Source organism: Echeneis naucrates, chromosome 17 (assembly GCF_900963305.1).
Source record: "Echeneis naucrates chromosome 17, fEcheNa1.1, whole genome shotgun sequence".
In the NCBI taxonomy this organism is placed as follows: Eukaryota; Metazoa; Chordata; class Actinopteri; order Carangiformes; family Echeneidae; genus Echeneis; species Echeneis naucrates.
The window spans coordinates 18,796,908-18,824,203 of record NC_042527.1 but is presented as its reverse complement, the minus strand read 5'-3'; the positions used below and the strand labels follow the sequence as shown (position 1 = coordinate 18,824,203).

The following is a 27,296-nucleotide window of genomic DNA, read 5'->3' as shown; positions in this document are numbered from 1 at the left end:
AAGGGCATGGGTGTGGTAGTTCGTGGCAATGCAAGGGTGAGACGTTCACCTTTGTGCGTGCGGCTGTCTCTGGAATCAGATGTTTATGTGCATGTGCATATGGAGAGCTGAGCATACATCCCTCTTATGTTGTGTTTCTAGTTGTGTGTCTGTGTGAGACTGTGTGTGTGATCATGCTGTGTGTGTATTGTCTCCTTGCCACACTGCCTGCTGTCTCTCACTGTGTCCTAAACCTGTGCCTGCAAATGTTTGCGCACAAAAACGCGAGAGGAGGCTGCCTGTGTGCATTAGTGCAGAAATACGCTGTGTGTGTGTGTGTGTGTGTGTGTGTGTGTGGGTGTATGTGTCGTTCTCTCCCATCATTCCTTTATGTCCTAAATTTGTGCCTGCCTATGTGTCCAGGAATTGTGTATATGTTTTATGTTATTGTATTATGTGTTTGTGTTGATGCAGAGTTTATTCTTGCAAATGTGTGTGTGTGTGTGTGTGTGTGTGTCATCCGTTGAGCTGCAACATATCTGCAACTGGGAATGACACAACAGAGAGTGAGAGATAGCGTGGGTTGGATCCAGTCGGGGATAACGACGAAATCCAACAATAAAAGGCAGGGCGGAGGAGAGGATGAAGGGATGAGGTCCAACAGAGAGGCAGAGATAGAGGAGAGCTTTGCATGAGGTCAGAGCGAGTTGTCTTTTGTTTCAGATAAACAGGAGAAGATGACACGGGTGGACAAATTAACCAGCTTCTCTCCTCACAGTCGAACTGAGAATCAAGGAGGCGACAGGCAGCCTCTGACTCACAGCAGTAGTAGTATTGGCAGAGGCGAACGTTTTTCTCCGAATTACAACCATGTCTTCCGTAAAAGAAAAAAAAAAGAAGTCTGCTTCTTATTGCCTCATCAGTCAGAGGTTTCTGTTTTGCTTTACCGAGCAGGAACAACAAAAAAAAACACACACACACACACACACACACACACACAACACAACACGTTGGAAGTGATGTTTCTGTCGCCCTTCCACTCCGTTCACCATCTGCCTCCACCAGAAACTCTTTCAGCTTTGAGCCACGTCTGCGCTGGAAGAACAGCGCCCCCTGTCTGCGTCCACGGCTCCCCCAACAGATATCCTGCCAAAATGCCTCTCTTTGTAAACTGCAGTGCTCAGACTTCTTTGCATTGGCCTTTTCCATAGTCATTATTCTCATATGATTTGATGATGAAACATGATAATGATTTATTGATGTGAAAATTCGACGCTCTGCCTTTGTAGTGCGAAAATGCCCATTTCGTGTCCTTAATGCTTTGGCAGAATTAGTGTTTGCTGTAATTATGGATTGAAATGAATCGAAAGAATAGACCAGAGCTACAAAGAGGAGGAGTGGGAGAGCTGCCCGACTCATGACTGATAATCTGCTCTGTCTGTTGCAACTGGACTTAAAAAACAGGAGTGAGCGTGGAGGAGGAGTGTGGGGATTGTTGATTTTTAAAGAGTCTGAATTTCAGTTCATCCATAACGCAAAATGATGACAGCTTTCCCTTTTTTATGCTTTTTGTTTTTTTTTGTTTAGTTGCTCACAATATTAAACACTAATTTAATTATAAGAAATTTTAACAGCAACATGTCTGCGGATTTTTATTTTATTTTTTCCAATCATGCTGGATAATTCACCACCATCCTGTCAGGCCTCTGCAGGATTTATCTCTTGCTAAACAAAAACAACAACAAAGAAAGCAGTCTTGTTGCCAAGCATTATATTTATATTGGACGTATTTGTACCTCGTGATTTACATCCAGCACTCGGGGGCCTTCAGAGCCACAGCAGAGAGCAGTGTGTTCTTTATATGTGGCAGGATTGGGGAGTGAGAAAGAAGCTGGACAGACGAGCGCCACGTCTGCTTTCAGTCACAGAGCTGCAGTTAGTGCTGGGTTGTTTTTCGTTTATCTACTACAACCACAGTCCTTCCTCTAAGAAAGATATTTTTCTGGTCCAACCACTTAACCACATCTTAATGGGGGAGTCCAACAAATTAGCATTGCATAATCACAATTAATGCGTTCAACACCTTCACAGTTTTCATTATCTTCTTCCTGCGTGCTGAAGTCTCTGAAACAATTTGTTTGGAAAAAGTCTCCGGAGCTACAGAAGACGATAAATTACTGTTTTCACAGGCTGAGACACGAAAACTAAACTCCACCTTTGACCGTCGTTTTTTATGCCGTGGAGGGACATTAGTATTGAATGTTAATGGTGGACACATTCATTGAAAACAATCCAGCATTTTGCTGAATGAATTTCTCGCCTTGTCTTCTGATGGAGTCGCACCCAGTTGGGTCTTTTTGTGTTGATTTGGGCTGAACTCTCCCTTTAAAGCGGATGGAGGTCAGAATGAAACTGAGCTATTTGAGGGAGATGAAATCTGTGTGGAAAAACGATGCGTTCTTGGCCTCGCCCAGGCATCAGCCAGTTACAGCATGAGGCTTCTTATTGGGGTTTTAACCAAATGCACTGATGGGGGGGGGGGGCGGTGGAATAAATTTTAATACAGTCAATCCAATCAGTCTGATATCAGATGCTGTGGCTTCTCGATTCAATGGATCTGCCGTCTCTGTTTCAAAGAAGGTCAACCGTACGACAAATACAGGAATATATTAACTCACCGCTCACGCAGGGTAAATGCAATGTCTGGTAATTACCAAGATGCAAACAGAAGCAGAAGAATGGCGCTAATCAATGAAGGTGCAATGAATTTGGGAATGGTGGAAGAGAATACGATTAGGTTTTCTTTGTAGCTGTAACAGCAGGGGAGCTGCTGCCGGTTTCCCTCCCATCAGCCGCCGAGCCGCCGCTGGCCTCAGATTGTGCGTCTGATATGTTGTCCTGACTTACAGACGTTTGAGGTCGATGTTGTGAAGTCCAGCGTTTTGGTCCCCAGGAAGCTGTCATATATCGTAAACAAACGGCTCACACACACACACACACACACACACACCCCTTTCATTTAACACACAGGCAGTGGTAATAGACAGCTGATAATCACACACACGAGCTGTCATGCAGCGTTCATCTCCGGCTAGATAGCAGAGAAGCACCTCGGGTCAGTGTGCTATTATTACAGCTTCTCATTCATGCAGACATTGTCTGTGTGTGTGCATGCCAGTGTTTGTGCCTGTGTGTGTGTGCGTGTGTGTGTGTGTGTGTGTTTAAGATGAGCCCATAGACTGCTGCTCACCATTGCTTCTCTGACAGCTTCACTGACAGGAAAAGGAAAGATGGGGAGAGAGAGAGAGAGAGAGGGGAATGAGGGCGACACAGATGTAGAGAGTGTGTGTGTGTGTGTGTGAGAGAGAGAGAGAGAGAGAGTTGCCTTGTATCAAAAAAGTGACAGTGAGGGGCTGCTGAGAAAACAGAGAATAGAGAGAGTGAATGAACCGGTGTGTGTGTGTGTGTGCATAAAAATAGACGGAGCGACTGCAAGCTGGAAACTGGAAGACTGATGGAGGCTGGAAAGAGAGACACCGTAGGAGATACACAGAGCGAGAGAGAGAGAGAGAGCGAGAGCAGGAGGGGAATTAAGAAAACCACAGAACAAGAAGGAGTGAGGCGGCTTTGCAGCTGATTGGGAGCGAAGACCGAAGGTGGTGGCGGGGCGGGGGGTGAAGCAAGAAGGGGGGACAGGGTTGAAAAGAAGAGGGGACCGGAGAGCGCAACAGGAGAGAGGGGAGAGAAAGGAGTGGAGGCTGACGAAATGGAGAGAGAAATCTGGAAAGAGGATTCAGATAGAGAGAGGAGACGGAGAGCGGGAGAGTGCGGGAAAGGGAGTGGTAATTGAGAAGAATGAAAGGCTAAGAGCTTTGAAGACTGTATTAGCTGTACCGTGTGAAAGGGCTATGGATCATTTAGTGACATCGATGTATTGGATTGGAGATAATGGGGATTTATGGTGGCACTTAAGGCCATACCGGCAGAATACCGGCCCAAATTGTCATAATGCAGGACGTGGGGCGGATGGCGAAGGGTACATGGGCGTGTGTCCATATGGAACTATGTAATGTGGGAGACGTGGCAGAATTAGACAGCGGTGAGAAGAAACGCTTCCATCCTTCACTCAAGGGGAAGCCCAGCCCAGATGGTTTTAGATTAAGAGATGTACTCCTGATGTGGACCGGCTCATTCCTGTTTCCTGTTGTTACGTTGTTTGGATGTGCAGCTCGCTGAGAGCGTGTAAAGGACGTGAGAGAAGCAGAACTAGCAGAAGGAACGGTTCGAAGACATGGCGAACTCGAACAAATCCTGTTCTGTTCCCAACGCTCGCAGTGGGAGCAACTGCTGTGTGCTAATGAAAGAAACTGTATGAGGAACAGGAAAAGTGCAGGAAGCTCACGGTGGAGCCAAAGCTACCCGGTCACCTCAGTCGTAACGAGGACATCATCAGAATCTGCTCCATAATCCACTAACAGGCCTAATGGACTCCTTCCAAATTAGACGGCCTCACGTGAGCGCTCAAATGAGACTCGAGTGCTGTCGCTGGCCGTAATCCGATTTGAGCTTAAAAGTGATGACTGTTTTGATTATTTAAACCCCCCCAGCACACCCCACCCATCTGCTGAGCGTGCACAGCGACAGCGGCGGTGTTAAACCATACTTCACTCTGTTCACAGCTACACGTTTTCACACCTCAGACATGCCAAGTAAAGCCGGAGTTTTCCTGCTCTCTGGCGACTGAGCCGCTCCACTGGAGTACCTCTGGGATAAGCACCCGCTTCGGCTGGCAAAGTTTCTGAATATTTTTACTCGCTCATTCACTCTACGTTTCCTTTCTTCTGTTGTTCTTAATCCATATCAGGCCCTAATCATAATTCTTTTCCTCTGTTAAATGACGAGTTGGGTTTCTAAATTGTCATCGGTCATCAGTCATCGGGAGACAATTACCAGAAAAAACATTTGAAAAGTGTTCGCCACCTTCTGATATTTGGTCAATGTAATGACGAATATTTTGAGGGAATAATTTCACACTCAATTCAAAATGTTTGAAGGATTTTCCGATTACTTCTTAGTATTTTCTCACAAGAGGGCTGCACTCTTTAAAAACTCCAATGGCACATTATTTATTTATTTTCTCACATCTCATCATTAGGCTGAAATATTTTTATTAAAACAATCGATTAAGTTGCTAATTGTTTCAGCTTTGATCCAGCAGCGGCGGTCACAAACACGCCTCTCCGGCCTTAAATGCCCGAACATGCCAGACGCAGTAATTGCTGCATGCAGTTGTTTGATTCTCCTAATATGATTATTTTATGGTGGATTGTACGCTCGAGGGCTGAGGCTTCGGCGGCAGTGGCATCTCATCTGCATCGCATCACCACCTTGGGGGAAGTTAGTCTCAAGGATGTGGCGATTGCCCACCTTTTTCATCCCAGGAATGGGAGTTTCACAGAAAACCCCATTAAATTTTTAGCAGGCGCTGCAATGTAGCCAAGCTTAAATATTAAAGAAGGCAAACGATGCACTCACCTCCACTGATGCTGCAAAGGAGTAAAAACTGAATATGAATATTTATCTGTTAATGATTTATTAGTCATTAAAAAAAAACCTAACTTTGATGATGTGGAGCCTTTTTCTAATGGTATTGTTTCTCCTGGAAACTTTTGAGCTGTCTTTATTTGCAATGAATCATGCGATGACGTAATGATGCAATAACTAGATCAAATGATAATGAACTTTTCTGTTCTGGCTTTTTCCGGGATAAACGGTTCTTAAAGGAGTCGATTTACTGTTTCTGTGCCTTTCGCCACAGAAACAGTAGACCGGGTTTTAATTTATGCTGATGGATGTTTCCTTTAGCACTCCTTTTTTGTTGTCTCTACGCCAGCATCTCTAAATTGAATTATCTGTTGCACGGTCTGTGCCTTGAGTGCATATACGCTATCCAGAGTGTTATATATTGAAATTTATATTTACTCATGTTTTTTTCATCATGTGGGCGAAGCAGAAACGAGCTGTGGCTCATAAAGATGGCACGTGGAAATCATTTGCTCATTTACACAGCAGCGTTAGCCTTCTTCAGGAGTCATGTTTGCACTTCAACTCCAACACTGACTCTCTTTTAGCCCGGTGTTTGGTCTGCACCAATTCCTGAGGGAGTCTGGCTCAGTTATTGTTCAGAAAGATGAACAACACGTCTCTGCTTCCTCCCGCTGTACGAAAATGAAGCTAAAACACCCCTGATATCCGAGCAGCGCTGTTGACGTGAAGCCAGAGTCTTCAAAGTGGATGCGGGAAGCGAAGCCGAGCGAGGCCCCTCCCATACACACCGCCAAATCAATCACAAGACCCTAACAGCTATCCATCGTGACTTCACATGCCCTTTTCTGTGCCGTCAGATAACAAGTTAAACCAAAGATGGTCAGAAAAGCCTTAAACCTACACTGAAGGGCCAAAAACTTTCTCTGCTAAAGCCTATCTGGGCCAGGCTGTAATGTTGCAGTTCGACCAACAGCCAGAGATTTCCACCGTTACCTCGACACAACGGCGGGATATAGAATAAAATTTTTACTCCTCACAACACTCAAATATTGCATTTCCAAAAAAAATCCCCCCTCTGTTTCCATGAACCACATCTTGGCTATTCCGATAATCCACAAAAATACACAGAGAACAGTTTCAACTGGAAGTCGTCCCTAATTAAAAAACAAAACACAACACATACACAAAAAAGAAACTCATCCACAGTAACGAGGTGCCCATTTTTGGTGACTGGATTTTTTTTTGAGTCTGTTTATGTGCCATCACAGCAAAACATGTCCCCCAGGGATGCCTCCCGTACTGCGAACTACCACGGAGGGGATTTTCAGCATTTTGGCAGGTGTTTATGTGTCTGTAGATTAAATGTTGTCACCACGATACAGTCGCAGCTGTGGAAGTTACAGCTGCAGAACTTTACGGGCGTGTAGTTGACAGCAAAATAAAAGTTTGAAGGAGGACGTGGTCGGATGGTTTAGTCATGTGGCGGCTGAACTAAACTAAATAAAATGGATCTACATGACTGGAATATACAAATATGCATATATATTAGTGTTGTTTTGTTCAACTGACCCTTGAGAGGTGGAATCTGTCACTTTGGGTGTAACGTTGTTTAACTCAACCTGATGCTGACTAGCAGACCCGATTTGCTTGTTGCGCCACTTGCAGCAGCTGACATGCAAATCTACCGCGACGATCTAATTACGAACTGAGGAAAATGTGAATTATGAGTAAATGTGCCTCGCTGCTGTCTCGGGAAAAACCACTTAAACCGACTGCATCTTATTTTTGTCAGTAATGAACGGGGTGAGTCAGTAACATCGTGACCCCTTGGGCCTGAAAAACTTATTAAAACTCAATTGTATGAATTCGAAAAATACTGTACACAGGAGTCAGTCAGTAAACAAACAGGATTTCTTTATTCCCTCGTCTGGTTTTGAAGATCCATGGTCTTTAATAAAAGTTATAGGATGCCTTTATTTGTGTGCAGAGAAGTGAAAGAGAGACAGTGAAAAAAAAAAGACTCCTCCGAGTGGCGTCAGGATTTTGAGATGCACCTGGAAAGTCAACAAATTTTGAGTTGGAGTTGGAGGGCTGGTTATGGTAATAAAAAGGGAGACGTCATTAGATGCAGTGGTATTTGAGGAATTCTCAGGAGGGGGCGGTTTAAAACACCTGTGTGTTTTACTGACTGAAGGAGTGAGATGGGGGAAAGAAGTATGTGTGTGTGAGAGCATGAGCGTTTTCCAATCTGCTTCCTCGCCACTATCTCTGTCTCCGCTGTGTATATGTTATTCATGAGCTTGACCTACATGCGCCTGTGCTTGTGTGTGCGTGTGTGTGCGTGTGTGTGTGTGTGTGTCAATCCATGCAGGAGAAAGTGATAAGGTTCTGGTCCACTTTCCAAGATTCACCAACCACTTTCACGCTCTGACCACCCAGTTTGATATTTTCTCATACAATGGTGTGCAATCTCCGGATGACATCCCCACTGTGTTTATGCTTTCATACTACTAACTGAAGTGCTGCTGCAGTTGATCAGGCCCACTTACACCTGCGCGGCTCTTCCTCACCTTCGGCCTCCTCCCCGGCAGCACACGCCGCCGCGGCTGCTGCCGAAACTTAAATGAAAAGGGCTTTTATAAAAATAGGTGCATATTATTAGCTGAAACCGTCCGTCCATCCACCTTCGACTGCTTTTTCCCGTTTCCGCGTCGCAGGGGTGCTGGAGCCAATCCCAGCCAACCTTCCGGGCGAGGGCGGGGTCACCCTGGACAGTCCATCACAAGGCCAACACACAGAGACAGATAGAGACCAACAACCACTCACATTCGCATTCAGACCTACGGACAATTTAGAGTCGTCAGTTAACGGCGACACAGGGAGAACATGGAGACTCCACAGGCCTGGAACCGAACCCGCGGCCTTCTTATTGTGGGGGCGACAGCGCTAACCACTACGCCGCCGTGCTGCCCCTTAACTGAAACCTCCCTTATTAAAAAGACATGTTTCATTACTTTAAATATCAAACTATTGCTGCAACCGGTTGAAGTTAAGATGCTGCTTGAGGACTTTTCTGCCTAGAACGCAGCTCGTGTTGTATGATATCGTGGAAAATACAACAAAACAAGTCTGGACTTTGTGTCCTTCAGCATGAGATATCAGGGTCAGGCCGCGGTGGTACCCTTTAGCCCACTGTGTGATTTTGACTGAGGTTACGTTACAGGGGTTCTGGGTACGGACGTCTTCAGACGATGCTAAGACGGTTGACGGCTGACGGCAGCTTTGTTTTTCTGGTGTGTCCTCATGAAGCGAGATGTTGGCCTTGTTACAAGAGGAAACACAACCTGGAGTTGAGTTGTTATTTGTGTCCTTTTGAAAGTGACTCATCAAAAATGAAACAATCTCGGATGTATTTAGAGAAATGGTTATTTCCATCAGATCTGGGATTTTTTTTCTAGTTTTTTTTATATGCTCAGTTACCCATAGACCAAGATTATATCTTCAAAAGCCCCTCTTTTCTGACCGACAGTCCAAAAATACAAAGACATTCGACAAACAGTGATAAAAATCTGAGAAATTCTGCAGATCGTCGCATTTTGAAAGCAGGAATCTGAGATTTTTTTGGTTACTTGAGCTTGATTAATGCCACTATAGCAGCGTTTGATGATTAATTCTCTTTTCTTCAAACTAATTTTCCCATCAACACCTGGTTACCTTGAGGACAAAGGGAAGACCTGTAGGTTTTAAGAGAGGGAAAGTTTAATTGACCGTACTAATCGGACACATTGCGAAATGAGTCAGCAGAATGAAAAATGGATCATTTCAGACACAGAATAGACGTGTGGAAATGCATTTTTAGACATGCAGTATATGTGGCATGTAATGACAGATTGCAGAGGAAAACACCCAAGGGCATAAGGTAACCACTCAGAAGAGGCATTTTTCATTTAATGGGAACAAATGGGAGTCGTTGCATTTCTGTACAATTCTGCACTGTGAAACTGCCACTTCCTAATTACAGCCAGGAGTATTTTCCTGTCATATCTCATGTTTTTTGTATTTTGTGTTTCCTTTTACTGGTCTCTGGTTAAGATGCAGGCACCTCCCTCTTGACTGTCCACTTCCTCTTCTCATCCTCTTTTTTTCTGTTTTTATTTATTTATTTTTTGGCCTCAGGGCGCCCAAACGTGGTGGAGCCCGTTCCAGACGATCCCACATACAACGTGAGCAGTGAGCTGACGCTGGAGGTGAGCCGCAGCGACAACAACGCCCTCATCACCTGCGCCGTCGACCATCCCTCTCTCGCCCCGGGGGACAAGAGGAGCGAGCAGGCTCTGCGGGTGTTGTGTGAGTCGGCCGGGGGAATGATGGAGGAGGGGGGGTGAGAGAGGACAGACGGAAAACCATAAACTGCCCTGGGTTTTTTTATTTCTGCCCTGCTCTTCTGTTTTATTGAGCAGTGCAGACACATTTCCCCTCTTTACAGTTTGACCTCTTCTCCAGTAATTTCATATTATCTTCCTGTAACAATGACCACACAGGAACTTAACCTTCCTCTGCCGCTGCACTCGCCCAGACTTAAGTCACGGTGAATAAGAAGAGCAAGTTATCATCTAAAATTAAACTGTAAATGGAGCGGCGTCAGACCCTGCTCAGGTGCTGCCACCCTGTGGCCGAGGGAAGAGAGCAGCGACGTTGTGTAAGGGCTTATGTCACTGTAGGAGGGAGAGAGATTCAGATGGGGATGAATGAGGCTCCCGACGTCTGTGTGGTTATCAGTCCTGTGTTACGTAACGACGCTCTGTGTCTGTGTGCGTCTGTCTCTTACTTCCAGATTCCCCCATTGTGGAGATCCGTCCTGCCAATGACCTGCCCAGAGAGGGGGAAAAGTTTTATCTGCAGTGTGTGGGCAACAGCAACCCCGAGTAAGACACACAATGCATTCACACGTGCACATTTTCTCCGTACATACACAGATTTACCGATCCCCAATTTAGATGGCATCACGTTTAGGAGAGTACAGATACTGTTGTGTTCATTGCAACTTTAAGGGATTAAATCACCACATCCTGCTTCAGCCAAAACAAACAGCACTGGGCAGGTCCCATTATTTCCAGTCAGTTCGTTTTATATCCGAGGCCTCATTTGTGCCGGTGAAATCAGATCTGATGTATGCGAAAACGCTATAGGAATCTCAGCGTGGGGTGCGTCGGTATAATGATGGATGATAATGGTGTTTGTTCGCTGTGGATGGAGGAAGAAATTCTCTCCCATTACATACAAAAGACTCTGTCAATGCTCGTGCGAGCTGTTTGTTTTTTCCTGTTAGGTTCAGGCTAACTGCCTGTCCCCCTGGTTAAAGATGTCAGGGCTGACTGACATCAGGCTATCCCCACCTTTTCTCATGTGCAGACTGATTAAAAAGATGGATAGACGGGGGACTGTTGCACTGTTAATCCCGGCTCTTTTTTTTTTTTCTTCTTCTTCTTCTTCTTGTGTGCTCGTCCAACTTCTGAAACCTTGCCACGCACACAAGCACACGCAGGCACAGCAAACAAAAACACCTGCTCGGACAAGCTCCTCTTGGCGTTCACCAATACGGCGCACACATCATTTCTCTGATAGACATACAAACAACACTCAAATGTCTTCTTTCCCCCGAGCTTTCTACATTGTAGATCAACCTCCAGTCAAGCAGCCCCATTGATCCGCTCTCCTCCCCCTGTCCTCCCCTCCCTCCCATCACCATCACCACGGCCGTGTCAGTCACAGCTCGTTCACTCCTCTCCGTCTTGTCACGACGCCTTCCTGCCCTACTCATCATCCTCCTCCCTCTGTCCTTTCCTATAAAACTCCTCTATCTGTCTTCGCACCTTTTCCCTTTAAATTCCCCCCCTCCTCTTCCTCTTCCTCTTCCTCCGGCTCTGCTCTCCTATCACCTCCCCCCTTTTGCTTCTTTCTTCCCGTCAGCTCATCACAGAAGTAGCTTGGAATAAGAGTAGCCAGTTAGTTTGATTGGCGGCTGGAACAGAAGGTGGGGGAGGGGTAGAGGAGGGAGGTGACTGTCATCACACGTATCTGATTTAACAGGCAACAAGGGACTCAATGAAGTACAGGCAAGAGCAAAGGCAGGCACGAACAGCATACCGCGGCTCGAGGTTTAATTCCCACTGGGACCTGCTCTGCCAGAAACTATTTGTTTATAACACAATCCAGCACTGCATTAAATGGTGTGCCGTATGTTCTATGTATGAAAAAGTCTGCGGTAATAAACAGCTCCTCGTGGTTCACAAAATCCCCCGACAGAGCAGGAGTTCAGGGTTCAGCTCCCAGTGCGATCACCCGTTCTAAAAATGTACTTAACTCATAGTACATAGAGAAGATTTAGATAAAAGCAGCTGCTGAGTAGCAGAAGATGCACGCAACAACAACAACAAAAAAAAATAAAAAAATTAAAGAGAGTGCAAGAGAGGAGATGAGATCAGATGAGAGGAACCGGGAGAGCGTGGCAAAAAAAAGAAAACGTGACAAGGGAGGGAGAGATAGAAGCAAAGGACAACAAAGCAACAGGAGATGGAGATGGAAGAGGAGAAGAGGCTGGGCGGAGAAAGGTTTGGTGATAGCCACTAAGACAGAGAGAAAGAGCAAACAGGAGAAAGACTGTGTGTGTGTGTGTGTGTGTGTGTGTGTGACAGGGCAAACAAGGTGGGATGTGTGCTCAGTGTGTGCTCAGCTATGTGCACCACCGCTTGTGACCGAGCTAGTGTCCAATCAAATCAGATGCAGGTTGACCCCGCAGCTGTCAGTCAAAGCCCATCACCGTGACAACACCTTTCCTCCGACACGCCCAGCTGCCCCCCCCTCCTTTCTTCTCTGGAGCCGGGCTCACCCGATCAAACTAGATGAACATCACACTCCATTCGCCCGTACACACTCCTCTCCTCGTTCCTCTAACAATAACTTACTGCGTCGAATCCTTTACTGTGTTTCTCCGGCGCCCGGCAGCAAGAGCTCTCTAATAGAAAAGGTGGGAATTTGTGCTCTACGTTCTATTACATTTCCCATCTATTCAACCGGCGTGACTGGAGAGTGCCTGCAATTGCATCACATCTCTGCTCTTGAAGTCATTAAACCACTTAAACTCTCAAAGATTCTTCATTTAGCACATTTGCAGCTAAAAGTCCCTGCATAACTTCGACTCGCGTTACGTGGCGGCTTCGTGTAAGTGAGGTCATGGCCTAGAAAAGAGCAGATGACGTGTAACGGGATTAAGATGGTCTGGAACAAGAATGGCTCCATTGCAGGCGCCAAGGCAAGGGAGTGATTCTGCACACCTCAGGAGGCGGCGGGGTGCTGGGGGGGGGCTCAGGGACACACACTTCCTGTTTAAGGTCTACAGGGTAGACAGGTATCTGGATCAGCAGCCAACTAGATGCTAGACCACGAGGAGGGCTGCTTGAGGCTAACGGAGCCGAGGCTGGTTGATTGGAGCTCAGGCTGGAGGCCAGCAGCTCGAAGGCTCGCCGACTGGGATGCAGACCGGAGGCTCAAAGACTCGGGAGAGGCTGCAGGCAAACTCTCCCGAGTCTGACTGTCTGAGGAGCAGGACTCAGTGGGACAATGTCGTCCTCTTTCAGTCACCACTCAGGCATATACATCTATAAATCCATAAAGTTCAAGCTTAATCCAAACATGTCCTGGGTCTTTAGGAAGGTCAGGATTTACTGTCACAGCTGCTGCAAACAGGACAGCGAGCGAGGTGAGGCCGGCTGGACTCAGAAAATCAGAGAGCTGTCATGGCCATGGGGATAAGAAAAAAAAAAAAAAAAGGACATAACAAAGGTCAACATGACAGGTAAACACGAGGAACCAGATCAGGAAGCACAAACTAACTTCACATTACATTCTGGCAACTGAAAAGTGGAAACACAAGGCTGTAAATACACAGAGGGCTAATTAACTAAAGAGGCACAGGTGGCAAAGAAAAACAGCAGCAAAACACGGAGACAGGAAATGTAACGGACAACCACTACTTTCAGAATAAAACAGGAAACGAAACAAAGGGCTCGTTTTGGTCTCGTCATAGACCTTCAGTGGCCGAAATATTATCACCTAACAAAGCTGTAAGGAGGCTTATCAACATATCGAGCAGACAGAGAGCGGTTTGTCTCCATCTGGCAATATTTGCGCCTGTTTTAGCTCTTTTTTGGTCCCTTCCCGCTCCAGAGAGAGCAGCAGCCATTTAGCAGCTCAATACTCCACTTTCCTAAACAGCTACATGCTGACTTTGCGTGTCTGCTGCTTGGCAAGTGCGGCGTCCGGATTTAGGATTTAGGACGGCCAGTCTGACGAGAGCTGACTGAGTCTAAATCATTAAGATGTGGGCTGTAAGTGAGACAAAGCCGATAACAACTGCTGATCATTGATTTCACCCATTGTTGTTATGAATACGCTGATTGGAGATTTAAATATGGCCCTATTTTTTTGCAGGAACCGCTGGCTTTGAGCAAAGACAGCGGTTTATTTTTCCCTCCCACGTGGCCGATAAGCCGTCTGCAAAACAAGCACACGTCCTACACAACTTGTTGCTATAAGGGTTTTGAAAAAGCGAATGCATGTGTTGCAGCGCCACAACACACAAACAAACACACACACACACAAGAGTTTAACAATCCACGGCATGAAACTCAGAAACTTGGACTAATGCATTATAGGTCCTCTCAGGCATTTTGTGAATATAATATCATCGAATAACACCAATTGTATCATTTCTAGGTATAAAAGATGCAGCTCAGATGACTGGGTGTGTTGGAAAATATTGGATTCCTCCAATTTTTTAGCCGCTGTTATAATTTAACACATTTTATATTAATAATTCAACAAAAACACCCCAAAACTCATTTCTGGTGGTGATAATGATAGCAGCTATGAGAAGGCGGTATATGCAGCGCCAAAGCAATCGCAATAAGGAATTGTTTCAAGCGTATTATTACTTCTGTGCAGTCTTTCCTGATTCGTGCTCACACTGGGAGTAACACACAGGTAGGCATGATGGGTATTATCAGCCCGATCCGACCAATCAGCTGCCTCCACTTAAAAACCCGCCAACCGTATAACAGAGATCGACTTCTGAGCGCCATGTTTAATAACGCCACTCCAGCTACAGCCTGTTAATGTGAAGTTAATTGTTCAGTTAATTGCATATTAACCAACATTTGGAGGCAGTGTAATACAACAGCTGATTACATTTAATTGCAGGTAACCCGACAATGTGGACAAACACGGTCAGGAAAGGCTCGTTTTATACGGATGTTTATGAATTTGGCTTTTTATTTTTATTTTTTTTGGGGTGTGAGGAAGAATATGTATCCTTTATGTGTTTCAGTGCAGCTGAGCGAACACGTCAGCTCTTTTTAAGCACTGTCAGAATTTATATTCCAAAAGTGACACACTTTGGAAACTTTGGAGCTTCTCCCCGGTGTTTGCTCAGCGGCAGGTGTCCAGGGAGCAGACAATTTTTTTCCCAGCAGCAAGAGCGTTGTAGGTTTCACCTCTCAGAAGATGTCTTTAAATTCTTCTTATCATTTTTAAATATTTGTCCAAAAAGAATTCGCTCTGAGATCAGCAACAGATTGAACCTTTGAGCTCAAGCCTCGGATCTATCTCACCTTCAGATGTCAACGAGGGTTTCTTTTCTTTTCTTTCTTTTGACTTCCACATTTCGAAGAACGATTAATCAGCCCAACACACTCAGGTCTGTCCCCGATTCAGTTCTCCCCGTCATTGTAATTACTGTACAGCGCTTAAGGACTCACACATTTACATAATTGATTCTTTTATCAAGGCACGTCTCGGCTATCTCTCATACACAATCTGTTATGCAGAGTGGATTTTTTATTTTTTATTTTTTTTAACACAGGCTGATTTGAAATGCTGATCTTCACTCTGTTGTTTTCTTCTCCTTCTTTAAGCGCCACCTCCTCCTTATCCTTCTCTCCATCATCTCTCTCACCCCTCCCCTCCTCTCCATCTCTTGTTCCTCCTCTCCTCCTTCATTTCATGTCCTTCCCTTTCTCTGTCTGTTTCTCTCCCTGTGATTTCATCTCTTCTTTCCCCTGCAGCACTTGTCACAGATCCTCTCGTCACTTCACCTCTTGTTTGAATTCTTTTTTTTTTTACTTCTTTGTAAAAAAAAAAAAAAAAGTGCAGTTCATCTCAGGATTCTCATGTTTTCTGTATCTCCTCTTTCTCTCTCCTGTCTCAGACCAGCCTCCTACTTTTGGGAGAAGAAAGATGGAGAGCTCCCCCCGCTGGCCAAAGTCGATGGTGCGTTCCTTCGCTTCGAGATGCTCAACAAATCAGATAATGGCGTCTACCACTGCCGGGCCGACAACATTATCGGGAGCAGTGAGGGGGAGTACACACTCCTGGTGCAAGGTAACAAGAGAGAGTGAAAAAGATGGAGGGAAGTGGAAGGGCCGGAATTTCTTCTCTTGCGCTCCTTCATCACGTTTTTTTATTTCTTCTGTCGGTTGCTGTGGTTTTTGCTTGTACTTCTTCCATCTTTTTCTCTTCTGATTTTCTTTCGTTTCTTTTCCTCCTGTTTTTCTTTGTTGTTTTGTTTTGTTTTGTTTTGTTTTTTTTTTTTTGTTTCTCATCCAACCGCGCAACCACAACCGCTGCCACCATAACTGCCACCGCTTAACCATCCAACCGCTTTCGCTCGTTCTTGCGCTTCTGCCCCTTCGCTTGTCATGTGCCCCGTTTCGTTTTGATCCATGGGCATTTTGCGCCCTTTGCCCCGCCCCAAAAGATCCCGTGGACCCAGACGCTGCCGACCCCACCACCACCTCCTTCACCTCCTTCACCTCCTCACCTGTTTCATCAACCGCCACCTCTTTCCTTCCTGCCTCCTTCTTCACATCCTCCGCTGCTCCTGATGTCTTCTCTGGCTCCGGCTCTGATTCCTCCCCTTCCTCACCTTCCTCACCTTCCTCCCCTTCCGCCCCTTCCTCACCTTCCTCCCCTCCTGACCTCACCTCCATTTCCCTCCCCGACTCCACAGCTTCCCCCACCCCCTCAGATGCCGACATGTCAACGCCCATCTCTGAGTCCACCTCCTCCACCACCACCCTCTCCAACGCCCTTTTCCCCGACCTGCCCTTCTCCTCCCCCAGCTCCTCAACTACCCTTCCTCCCTCCTCTGCGAGCATCTCCCCATCCTCTGTCACTCCCACCGACTCCCCCCTCGCCTCCCCCCTTACTCCCTCAGTTTCCGTCCGGCTGAATGGAGTTTACACTTTCACAGGTAAAAATCACTTGGACACACATTTGCAAACAAAAGAGTTGTGAGATGTTTAGTGATGGAGTTGAAAAAACAAACACCATTTATTTTACTGCTTTTGTTGCTTCTTCTTTTTTAATCCCTCAATACACAAACTGTGCTTGCATTGTGGAGCAGTCAAAGGCTGTTTGTTTAACATGCACACACATGCAAACACAAATAACAGACACACACGCAGAATAAAAACAGAATGAAGAGAGAAATGGCGTTGGTGTGTCCATGTTGCAGCTGTTTGATCTTTTTTTCTTGTTTCCCTCTTTCCCCCTGTTAATAACCCCGAACTCCCCTCGACACACGATCCTCCATGCATCCATCCATCCATTCATCCATCCATCAATTCATCCATCCATCCATCCGCTCATCCACTTGAGAAGATGCTGCAGACAACATCGCAGGTATAACTTTTCCACCAGTCATCTGTCGTTCTGGTTTTCTGTCGTTCTAACTTCTGGTCCACCTGTCTGTCTGAACATCCCTCTGTCTGGCTGTCTGCGGACCGTCTGCCTGTCTGTCTGTCCGTCCGTCTGTAGGTTTTTGCTCTGGTTCATTCTGGGAGGCATTAAAAAAAATGAACTTCAGAGTGGAGAGATGAATATTTCATGCTCCTGCCCACATTATACTTTGTTGAAGCCCACACATGCACAACAGACAGGCTCGACACAAACGCACACACACACACACACACACACAACACCACAGTATTCGCCCTCCACGACAACCTCACATCTATCTCACTGACACACACACTAGCATGACCCCTTAAGTGGTACAAGTCATTTACACAGTGTTGCACTTCCTCTGTGTGTTGCTCCGTGTACGTGAGTGTTTCTCTTTTCTCCGTGTGTGTGTGTGTGTGTGTGTGTGCCACCGCTCTGGTGGGAGGGGTCAGGCTTCGAGGTGCTCTTGGGTCTTGTCTGCTTTCCTTTGATGCTGACAGGAGGATTTATGGGCTCATTCTCAGTCTCGCCTCGTCAGCATGCCCCTCTCACCTCCACGTTGGCCGCCCGGCCTGGCACGGAAATGTGTGTGTGTGTGTGTGTGTGTGCTGTTCTGAGTCCACCCCACCCCACCCACCCCCACACACACACTCCTCCACCCCTCTTCTCTTCCTTCGGCTGGCCTCTGGTAGGCTCTTGTCACTTCTCTTAACTGGCCCGAATGTGATTTTTTTTTTCCTGTAAAGTTGGCCGTTTAACTTGTGTGTCGGTGTCCTGACTGGTTGTAACGTAACGTGCTCCTTCCTTCTCTCCTCAGTTCCAGTTTTGTCCACATCTCTGGCCGTCACTGTCTCTATCTGCTGTGGTCTGATTGGGTGTATGAACCAGATGTTTGTTCCTCTGACTGTTTGATTCCTCGCTCTGTCCATTGGTTCGATCCTCTTGAACATTCACCGTGTGAAATATGGTTTCCCTTTTCCTTGGAATTACTTTTGAAAGTCTTTTTACGCTTTGCAGTGAAATGTGAAGTGCTTCTTTTGAGTTGTGCCTTTCTGAGTGACTTTCAAATTGACACCCGGGCGTTTGATCCGTTCTCAAAAGTCAGGCGAAATAAATGATGAATCAAATTATTTCTGCGTAGATTTCTTTTCTCTCCGAGGGACAAGTAGCCAGAAACTCTGAAATGAGGCAAAAAAAAGATCTAATTTCTGCTGTCGGGTGAAAAACCGAAATCTGAAAATATGTCAGCTCTCAGGAGAAGAGGACCAGACGTCTTGTTTTCAGCTCCGTCACTATGAACTGAAAGCTGATTGACAAGTTTGTCCAAGTAAAAAAAAAAAAAAACATTCTACATATTTCTGTGAAGAAATCTAAAGACTGATGAGAATAAATATCTTCAAAGTAAATAATCAATAATATCCACTAAAATGCTAATAGTACTATTGTATTTAACGTGTACTTGCGCATTTGTTATACTTTTCAAAATTATCATCAGTATTTCTATTTGTCTGAAGTACTACTTAAAAAAAATACCTTTCCAATTTGTGTATCTACTGATCATATATTCATGTAAATTAAATCACCCCATCATCATTTAAAATGCACTAAAATATTTAACACATTAATAACAAGTAAGTAATAACTTTTTACAACTAATTTATACAATGTATGCAATCATATCATAAATAGAGTATAGATTTTGAATTCTACTACTTGTAATACTTGAAGTAAGTAATTCAATTTCATGTTAAGAAGTTCACCTCAGTTATTTCAGATAAAACTACTTTCAGTATCTGAGGTGAAATGTTGAGTAACTGTCGCTTCACCACGGCTGGATTAATGTGCCAGCTTCACTCGCCATGTCTGAGTTAAACCAGCAGATAACTTTAAATTTATATTTAATCAGATTATTACCAAAAAACCAAACTGAATTTAGGGCTTTGGGGGCTCCTGGAGGTTTGGGGGTCCTGACGCGTCCCCTGGTTGGTAATCCGGCCTCAGATTCCTCCAGCTTGAGTTTCTTAATCCACAGAAGAGCATTAAATCCTTCCTTCGGAGTGGAAAAATGGAAATCACCAGAGCTAAAGGGGGCTGGGATTTTTCACCCGACACCAACATTGTGTCCCCACGAGGTTCTTACAAGTTGACAGGGACTCGCTTGGTAAAGTGTACAATCCCGCTGCGTGTTAGTCACGAAGCAGCTTTTAAAGGGGGGGGGGGGGGGTGACGCTGTGGCCTCTTTTCTTTCGCCTGACTTTTTTTTTTTTTTTTTTTCATGCACATCTTCGTCTTTGTCTTCTGAAGGTTTGCCTTCTGTGGCTGCGTATTATATATTGACAACTCTTCTCTGCTCCTCTCTTTTCTTTTCTCTCTGCTTCCTCTCTGTCACTCTCCCCATTATTCTCTCTCTCTCTCTCTCTTTCTCTGTTTCTGCTGCCTTTCATCATGTGTCTCCCGTTTCCGCCAATATTCCTCTGCCACCCCCTCCGCCCTCTCTCTGCTTTCAATCTCTGTCTCTTGCCCCCCCCCCACCTTATTTCTTGCTGTCTCATTTTCTCCTGCTGTTTTGTCTCCTTCTCATCCTTCTCTTCCTCTATGATTCATTTTTTATTGCACGACTTTCCCTTCCCCCCCCCCCCTCCTCTCGTCACCTCTGTCCTCTCAAGACCCCACTGCTATGTTATCCTCCTCGGGGGTGGACCACGCTGTGATCGGAGGGGTGGTGGCCGTTATCGTCTTCATTCTGCTCTGCCTCCTCATCGTCCTCGGCAGATACCTCATCAGACACAAAGGTCACTTGCTCGCAGACACACAAGATGCACAGACAAATGAACACACTCACGCCAACGCACTCATGCATGCATGCATGAGCGCACGCACACAGACGTACTCGTACACGGATACACTTACATAAATATGGATACATGCGTACCGAGGCACGCACAAACATGCATAGGCATACAAATGCAGGGATACACAAAACCACTAATGCACTCATACCTAAATATGAATTCTGAGCAGAGGCCTCAACTGTTTTACTCTTGAAGCCAAATAACAAAATGAATGAATGTGAATAGGTGATTGTTTATTCATTCCCTTTTAACATATTTGGCTTCACACAATTTAAGCATATTTTCAGGATGCAGGATTTAAAGTGATTTGCTTGAAGCTTCATTCCTTTCTAACTCTGATCAACTCCTGTGCTCCGCTCTGTTGCTCGCTATCCAGTTTATACTCCCTCTCCAGATTTTCCCTTCTGGAATAGAAACAAACGAAAACGAAGCAGATTCAAAGGGCGTAGAATTTAAATGGTAATATAGAAATGTTTTGGCGCCCAGGTGGGACAGTTGATGCAGGCATAGCCACCGCCACCACAGTGGGCCGGATTCAATCCCCGGCTCCGGTGCATCCAGCTGGCCCTGAATATTGAGCAGCTGGGTTGGTGACCGGAGTTCACAGGTGTCCAGGTGTGTGAGGGATCAGATCTCCTGTAAATTTCTGCACCAGCCACTCCCTCCGGCTGGTTTAAGTGGGACGTCTTTCGTGTGCATAAGAGAGTTATTAGAGCGGCAGCAAAGAAAAACGCTCTCATTCCTCGTCTTTATGGGAGTTGGCTCGATATCGTGATGATATAAATTGGAAAATATCCCATCAGTGACATCTCATGGTCCTCATCAGCAAATGGATCCTCGGTCACACCTGCCGGTTATGTTTGGAGGCAAACCTCATGAACCCACTGAGTGACTGTCTTCCTGTTACATCCACACTGCCGTGTGCAGCCGCCCTTTATCGTGTGACCGAAGTGATCAGTAGATGGCAAATTAAAGGAAAGACATTCCCTGAAAGGTTTGGAAAATGCCAAAGAAAGTCCAACAGAAGTCTTTGGCTCATCAGATATGAGTTAACCCCAACAGGATCCTGGAGAGAGTTTGGAGGTCCAACACGTCTCGGAGCCAGAATCATAAAAAGCTCTGCTGATTCATAACTAAAGCAGAAATCTGCACAAACATTCTTTTCATCAGAGTTATAAATGCGTTCGTACTCATGATTCCCTTTTATAAATCTCACTCACTGACAAATTGAGTGCCCAAGCCTCCATTTCCACTCCCATTATGAGACACTCCCTTCACATCAATTTTCTATATCAACAAAGATGATTTCATTGATTCTAACTGAGTTTATCGGATATTTAAGGACAATTACTCAGAATCTCATTCATCAGGATTAGAGGCATTTTCATTAAGCTTGTGAGAGACATCTGAAATTCTGATGAATGAATTTAGTATTTAAGTGGTTTACAAATAAGCAATGATTATATAATATTAAACAAACATAATTCCTGTTAAATCATTTTTCTGCATAAGCTTACAATGATGTTCAATGATTGAAGCTGCCGAAAGTCAGCTGCTTCGTTTTACGTTCACTTCACTGTATCCAACAGTGACAGGCTCACTGTGCTCACGAAGAGTTCATTTATATATCTGAGCTTTTTGGTTCAAATGTAAAAATCTTTTAGCTGTCAGGGTCACAGTTGTATAACCTGTGTTTCATAGCCCCCAAAATAATTCAAACACCGAAAACATCTGTGTTTATAACAGCCTCCAACATTTTACTTTTACTGCTTCAATCTTATTCCGCCTCCCTCTTTTCCTCATCTCTCTCTCTCTCTCTCACTCCTCTTGGTCTATTCTTTTCTACCTTTCCTTCCCCAGGAACGTATCTGACCCACGAAGCCAAGGGCTCGGACGATGCCCCCGACGCCGACACAGCCATCATCAACGCAGAGGGAGGCCACTCTGGAGCCGAGGACAAGAAGGAGTACTTCATCTAGATAGAGGATTTAGGAGGAGGAAAACCGGGAGGACGTGGAGGAGAGGAGAGGGCAGGATGAAGGAATAAAAACTCCATTTTGTTTTCACAAAGCTTCAGTTCTTCACTCGGTCGGAGGGATGATGGAAGGGGAAGTGAGGGAAAGAACTGTGGGTGGGAAAAAGTGATTCAGCTGGTACAACCCTCTTTGCATTGATACAGGGAAGGGAGATTTTGCACTTATATGCGAACGAACTGTAGTTACACACTCAAACACACACACACGCACACAAACACAAACATACAAACGCGAGTCATGTTATGGAGAAAAAGAAAAAAACTCTTCTCGCACAGACTCGAACGCTCGTAGATGCTGAGATTAACAAACGTGAGCCTCCTACTAACACGTCTGAATTATGACACATTAACACATTTTTACACGAGCATCGTGTCCTCTTTCTAACTGTCAACGCCTCGAAAAAGTAAAATTGTAACTCACATTCCGGTAACCCGATCTGATATTTCACTTCTCACCCCCATTGCCAGCCTCTGTCTTTTCACCTTTTCTGTTTTTTTTTTTTGTTTGTTTTGTTTTGGGGGGTTTGTTTGTTTATTTGTTTTGCTCTCATTCTCTCCATAGGAAATGACAAGGCGGTATATCCCTCAGTAAACATCCCAGTGGCAGAGGAAATCCATCTAAATTATTACTGGCACACATAATCTCCCTCTCACATTGTTTAATCCTATTTTTTTTTTTTTTTTTTTTTTTTGCCATCAAACCTTCTGTCGCTACCGTACAGGCCGACAAGTTTCCCTCAGCGCAGCAAAACACAACATGTAACACTCATGCAAAAATAGCATTCCCACCTTGTGCTGCAAAGCCGAGGAGCTCCAGTATACATATATAAATATATATATATAAATATATATATAAAGTTATATAGCATTCTTTTTACTTGACAGGAAATGTTTGGTGTGCTGTAAATACACTCTCTCTCTGTACTCTTTCTCTCTTCTATCTTCTTCGATCTATCTTCTCTCTCCCTTCTGTATCTCATTCAGTCTGTTACTGCATCACAGTAACGTATATACTCAAAAAAAACAAGAACAAAAAAAAAAAAACAAACAAACGCCTGCCTGGTTTTAATACATGCGCGGAAATGCAGAGTCGAAAATATCAGTATCTGGGAAAAAAAAAAAAGTTCAAATAACGATGATGACGTTGCGACGAAAACTAACCTTATCTGCAAATATTTGTATGAGGAGCGTTTTCCTTCCTGTTTCTTTTTCTTTTGTTTTTCTTTGTTATTTTGTTCTTGTTTGGATTTTTGGAACTAATGGGAGATTTCCTCTCGTCAGTGTCTCAGTGTGTTACCGTCAGTGTTAACAGTTTACAGTGTCTGTCAGTTTGTCGGCCCATCAATCTTAATTTCGGACTTGTGGTTAGATTTGTTCTTTTAGGTTTTGTCGAGGTTCTGATGCTGTTTGTCTTCTCTCTGTGCCGCCATTTTGTCCCCACCTTAGCTGGCCCTCGACGGCCCGACGCTGAACTGTAGCAAAACCTCAGTCGGACACATTTGGGAAAGGCGTCAGCTTTCCCGGATTACGGCCGCCCCGCCCTAACCCTGCTGAACGTACCTCTTTCCTCCACCTCGTCCTTCTCCCTGCATCAGACTGCTCGTCTTGGCGAGGCCACTTGGCGTTAAATTCATTCAGTGACATCATGACTTCCTCTAAGAAGCCGGCTCGGTCGTTGCTTCGGGGAGATGAAAAAGCTCACTCGTTTTCAATCACGGGGTCCAAACAGCACCGTCTACATACATTATGACAAACTTCTTGGCAAGACAAAAGAAAAAAAAAAAACCAAACAAACACTTTGTGTTATTGTTTCTTCTCTTTTCTGGGTGTGTGTTACGGCGAGCAGCAGCCATTCGCCAGCCGAGCAAAAGGTTCCCGTAAATGAACAGTCTTTTATTAAGGTTGGAAGTTCACCTTGGCACCGGTGAGCTCCGCTTGGCCTGGTTGTGGAAATTGATTGCAATCTAACTAAGAGGCTCTGGGCTCCAGACTGTTCACATGCCAAGGTTCTCCTCGGTGGGCGAGGTGCCGAGCGGCAGTCTGGGCTGCGCTAACGCAGGAACTTAAATGTCCTCTTGTCTTTATTCCCTCCGCTCTGCTCGTCCATTTCTTTTCATTCTTTAATTAATCATCCGCTCCAACGTCCTGATCCACCTTCACCCGGCCCCTCTCTCTCTCTCCTCCTCCATCACCCCCCCGGTGGATGTCTGGTTCTCCTTGCCGGTCTCTCTCCCCCATTCAGGCGCTCACGTAGACGTACAGTAGGAGTAGCGTCTTTAGGTTCTTGTCAGCGTCCGCTGATGTCTCTCCGGCCGCACTTGTTTCGGAGTGTTTTTGGAGGGAAATCCATTTGCTGTTGTCGGTCTACCTGTAGACAGTTATGTCTGTGATAGTTTTTTGTACACCTTTTTTGGGAACGTTCAGGGATCGTGCTTTTCGTACCTTTCCCCACATTGTCGTTAACTGCTAACTGGCTGGCTGCTTCTGAAGCGAGCAGCCCAGCCGGTATGTCGATAAGCTAGCTATACCACAAAGAGTAATGTGACCCGAAGCAGGGTCAGCTGTTGTGTTTATTTTATTTAATTTTGTCTTCTCCCTAGAGCTTTCGGTTGAAATTTGGGGCGGCTAAGTTGACGCTGGTAAATTTGGCCTCGACGGTGTTTGAATTTGGTCGGACACGGTTCATATTACATCACATTATCGTATGGTTTCTCCGCCACTTCTCACATTCAGCCATGTCTGCAGACCAGAGGACGGGCCTCGTCTCTCGGAGCTCAGCTGTCGGCTTTGAAGGGATACCTTTAATTTGTATTTAACCCCTGACCAATTCTGATCTATGAATGGATAAAGGAATAGCTGCCTCATACTCAAAAAAGTGTAGTGTCTTTTTAAAAACTAATGGACCTGTATTTGCCTGTAATTTATCGTCCTGTCCTTTGTCTTAGTTAATGTGCTAGCATGTAGCTTGCATGAGAAATGGTTGGAAAATGTAGATAGTGTTGGCAAGTGTCGACAAGCTTGAGACAGGAGTCGGGGGGGGGGGGGGGACTTACACCATCCTGCAGTCCTCTGATCTGCAAACACGAGCCGTGTCCCAGTTTGGCCCATCTGCACCTCCACAACGCTGCAGTGCTGGGGAGGCAGCAGGGTCGCCCCGCTGTCCCCACGTGGAGGTTCCACAGATTTCAGTCGGGCTGCTCATCAGTCTCATTCCTATATTATGGTGTCGGTGCAGTAATGACAAGCTGTCACCAGATGCCAGCAAACAGCAGCTTTTCTTGTCCCCCCGCCCCCCTCGTCAGCCCGAGCTGTCCCGTCCCACCAGACCTGCCCCTCCTCCCCCATTTCAGGCAGTCGCACACTACCTGCCGCTCTTCTCTTCTTTTTGTTTTGTTTTTTTTTTTCATTTGCATTTTGTAAAAGGTGTGCATAATCTTAAATTTATTCTTTTCCAGTTTTCAATCAACAATCATTTCCCCTTTTGAAAAAAAGAGTTTTTGTTTTTCCAAAACTTGAAAGTTAGAAATGTAGTTTTCTTTGCGCATTTTATTGTTTCAACAATCATTTTGATATAATTTCATGTATATAGTGTTGCCTTTACCGTACACTCTTACAAACGCACCCATACACACTTTGCACACACACTTCAGATACATGCACATGCACACACACACACATCTGGATATGCACGGCAGGCATGAGGTCTGTGACTATGGTGTGTTTGTACATATGTGTGTGTATGTGTGTTTGTGTGTGAGGTGTGTATTAACTGACCCAAACAGGCTCTGGAGACACTCCTGCGTTTGTTGCATCCTCAAAGAAAATGTTCTTATTTCCGCGACTAAAAACAATGTCTTTACTTTGAGCATCATTATTTTGGATGAGAAGTCTTCCTTTTCAATAAATGTCCATATCACATGAGAATAGTGCTTTCATGTACATTGATTTGTACTATTGCTGATGATGTCATCAAGGCGCGACCCAACCGCATGCCGTGGTGGGTTCTCCTCTGTTGGCTTTTATGTTCGGACAGTATTTGTCTTATTTACAATTTTTAAAAATTTTTTGGGGGTTCAAATACCAGTTCAGTTGTTGACTTCAATAAACATGCATTTGGGTTAATTTCACCTGTATCGTTGTTGCTTCTTCCTCTGATCTGAAATACTACAATACCGTTCAACCAGAAAGTGAAATGTTTTCCGCCTGTGTCGGCAGCGACAAAAATTAAGACAAGCTATCAAAAAAAAATCTAATTTAAGAAATTTAATATGACACAACAGTGAAAAAGAGAATATTTAATGAAACATGATCACTGAATGTAAATCAACAGGTGGGGAGGCGCTGAGCTGTCTTTGTTTTGTCCAACAGAGGGCAGTACAACGCAATAATTCAAGTTATTTCCGCAGAACAAAAAAAAGGTCAGTTGGTTATGAGATTAGAAGAAGACTGAATTTCATTTTCTATTGGCAGTCGTCTTTGTAACGTACAGCAGACCTTTCTTTGATGCCCTCAGCTCCATTTTGCACTGCGGTTTGGGGTATATTGCTCCCACGTGTTGATGCTGGGATGGATGTTCATGATCAGCCTCACGTTTTACACATAATTCTGCAGCCATGGAGGTTTGTTCCTCCGTCCAGCTGGTTGTGGGACTTGTTTTTGTTGAACTTGGAAAAAAAGTTATTTGGCACAATGTGAACTGCCCGTCGTCACCAAAACAACATGATCTAATGACACACACCTGAGCCAAATGATCAGCTCGTCATCGAGCTCTGCTGAGGTTTTAATCAGGTGTGTTGGACCTGGAGCTCTCTGATCTAACACAACAAAGGGCATCAACATTTAACGCCGACTACCTTTGAGCTTTTCACATCTCCAGTTTCACAAAATGCAAAATAAGTTTTGTTCTTTCAGATCTTGAAAACAAAACAAAAGTGGCAACAAACAGCAGAGTAGACATAAAATAAGAGCGATGCTGAATTCCACTGTGGTCAGTCACAGACAGTTGTGTTGAAGCTAAAATCGTTGATTGGATGTTAAACAAAGCAAAAGCTCTAAAAGGTCAAAGGTCAGAAAGGAAAAGAAATATGGAAGCTTTGTCCCTG

General features: G+C 45.0%; 1 protein-coding gene across 2 annotated transcripts in view; it reads left to right on the top strand.

Moving 5' to 3' along the window:
- The window catches only part of cadm3 (cell adhesion molecule 3), a 78,265-nt gene extending 55,594 nt beyond the window's left edge, over positions 1-22,671 (top strand). Inside the window, exons 6-11 of one of the 2 annotated variants that reach the window (XM_029525138.1) lie at positions 9,703-9,873; positions 10,361-10,451; positions 15,791-15,963; positions 17,245-17,265; positions 19,974-20,099; positions 22,020-22,671. In XM_029525138.1, the coding sequence (XP_029380998.1) occupies positions 9,703-9,873; positions 10,361-10,451; positions 15,791-15,963; positions 17,245-17,265; positions 19,974-20,099; positions 22,020-22,138 (701 nt within the window). In that variant the 3' untranslated portion in view covers positions 22,139-22,671. Of the gene's footprint in view, positions 1-9,702; positions 9,874-10,360; positions 10,452-15,790; positions 15,964-17,244; positions 17,266-18,124; positions 18,231-19,973; positions 20,100-22,019 lie in introns of those variants that run through there. The other variant, XM_029525139.1, reaches the window with a different exon arrangement.
- Positions 22,672-27,296: the final 4,625 nt, after the last annotated feature.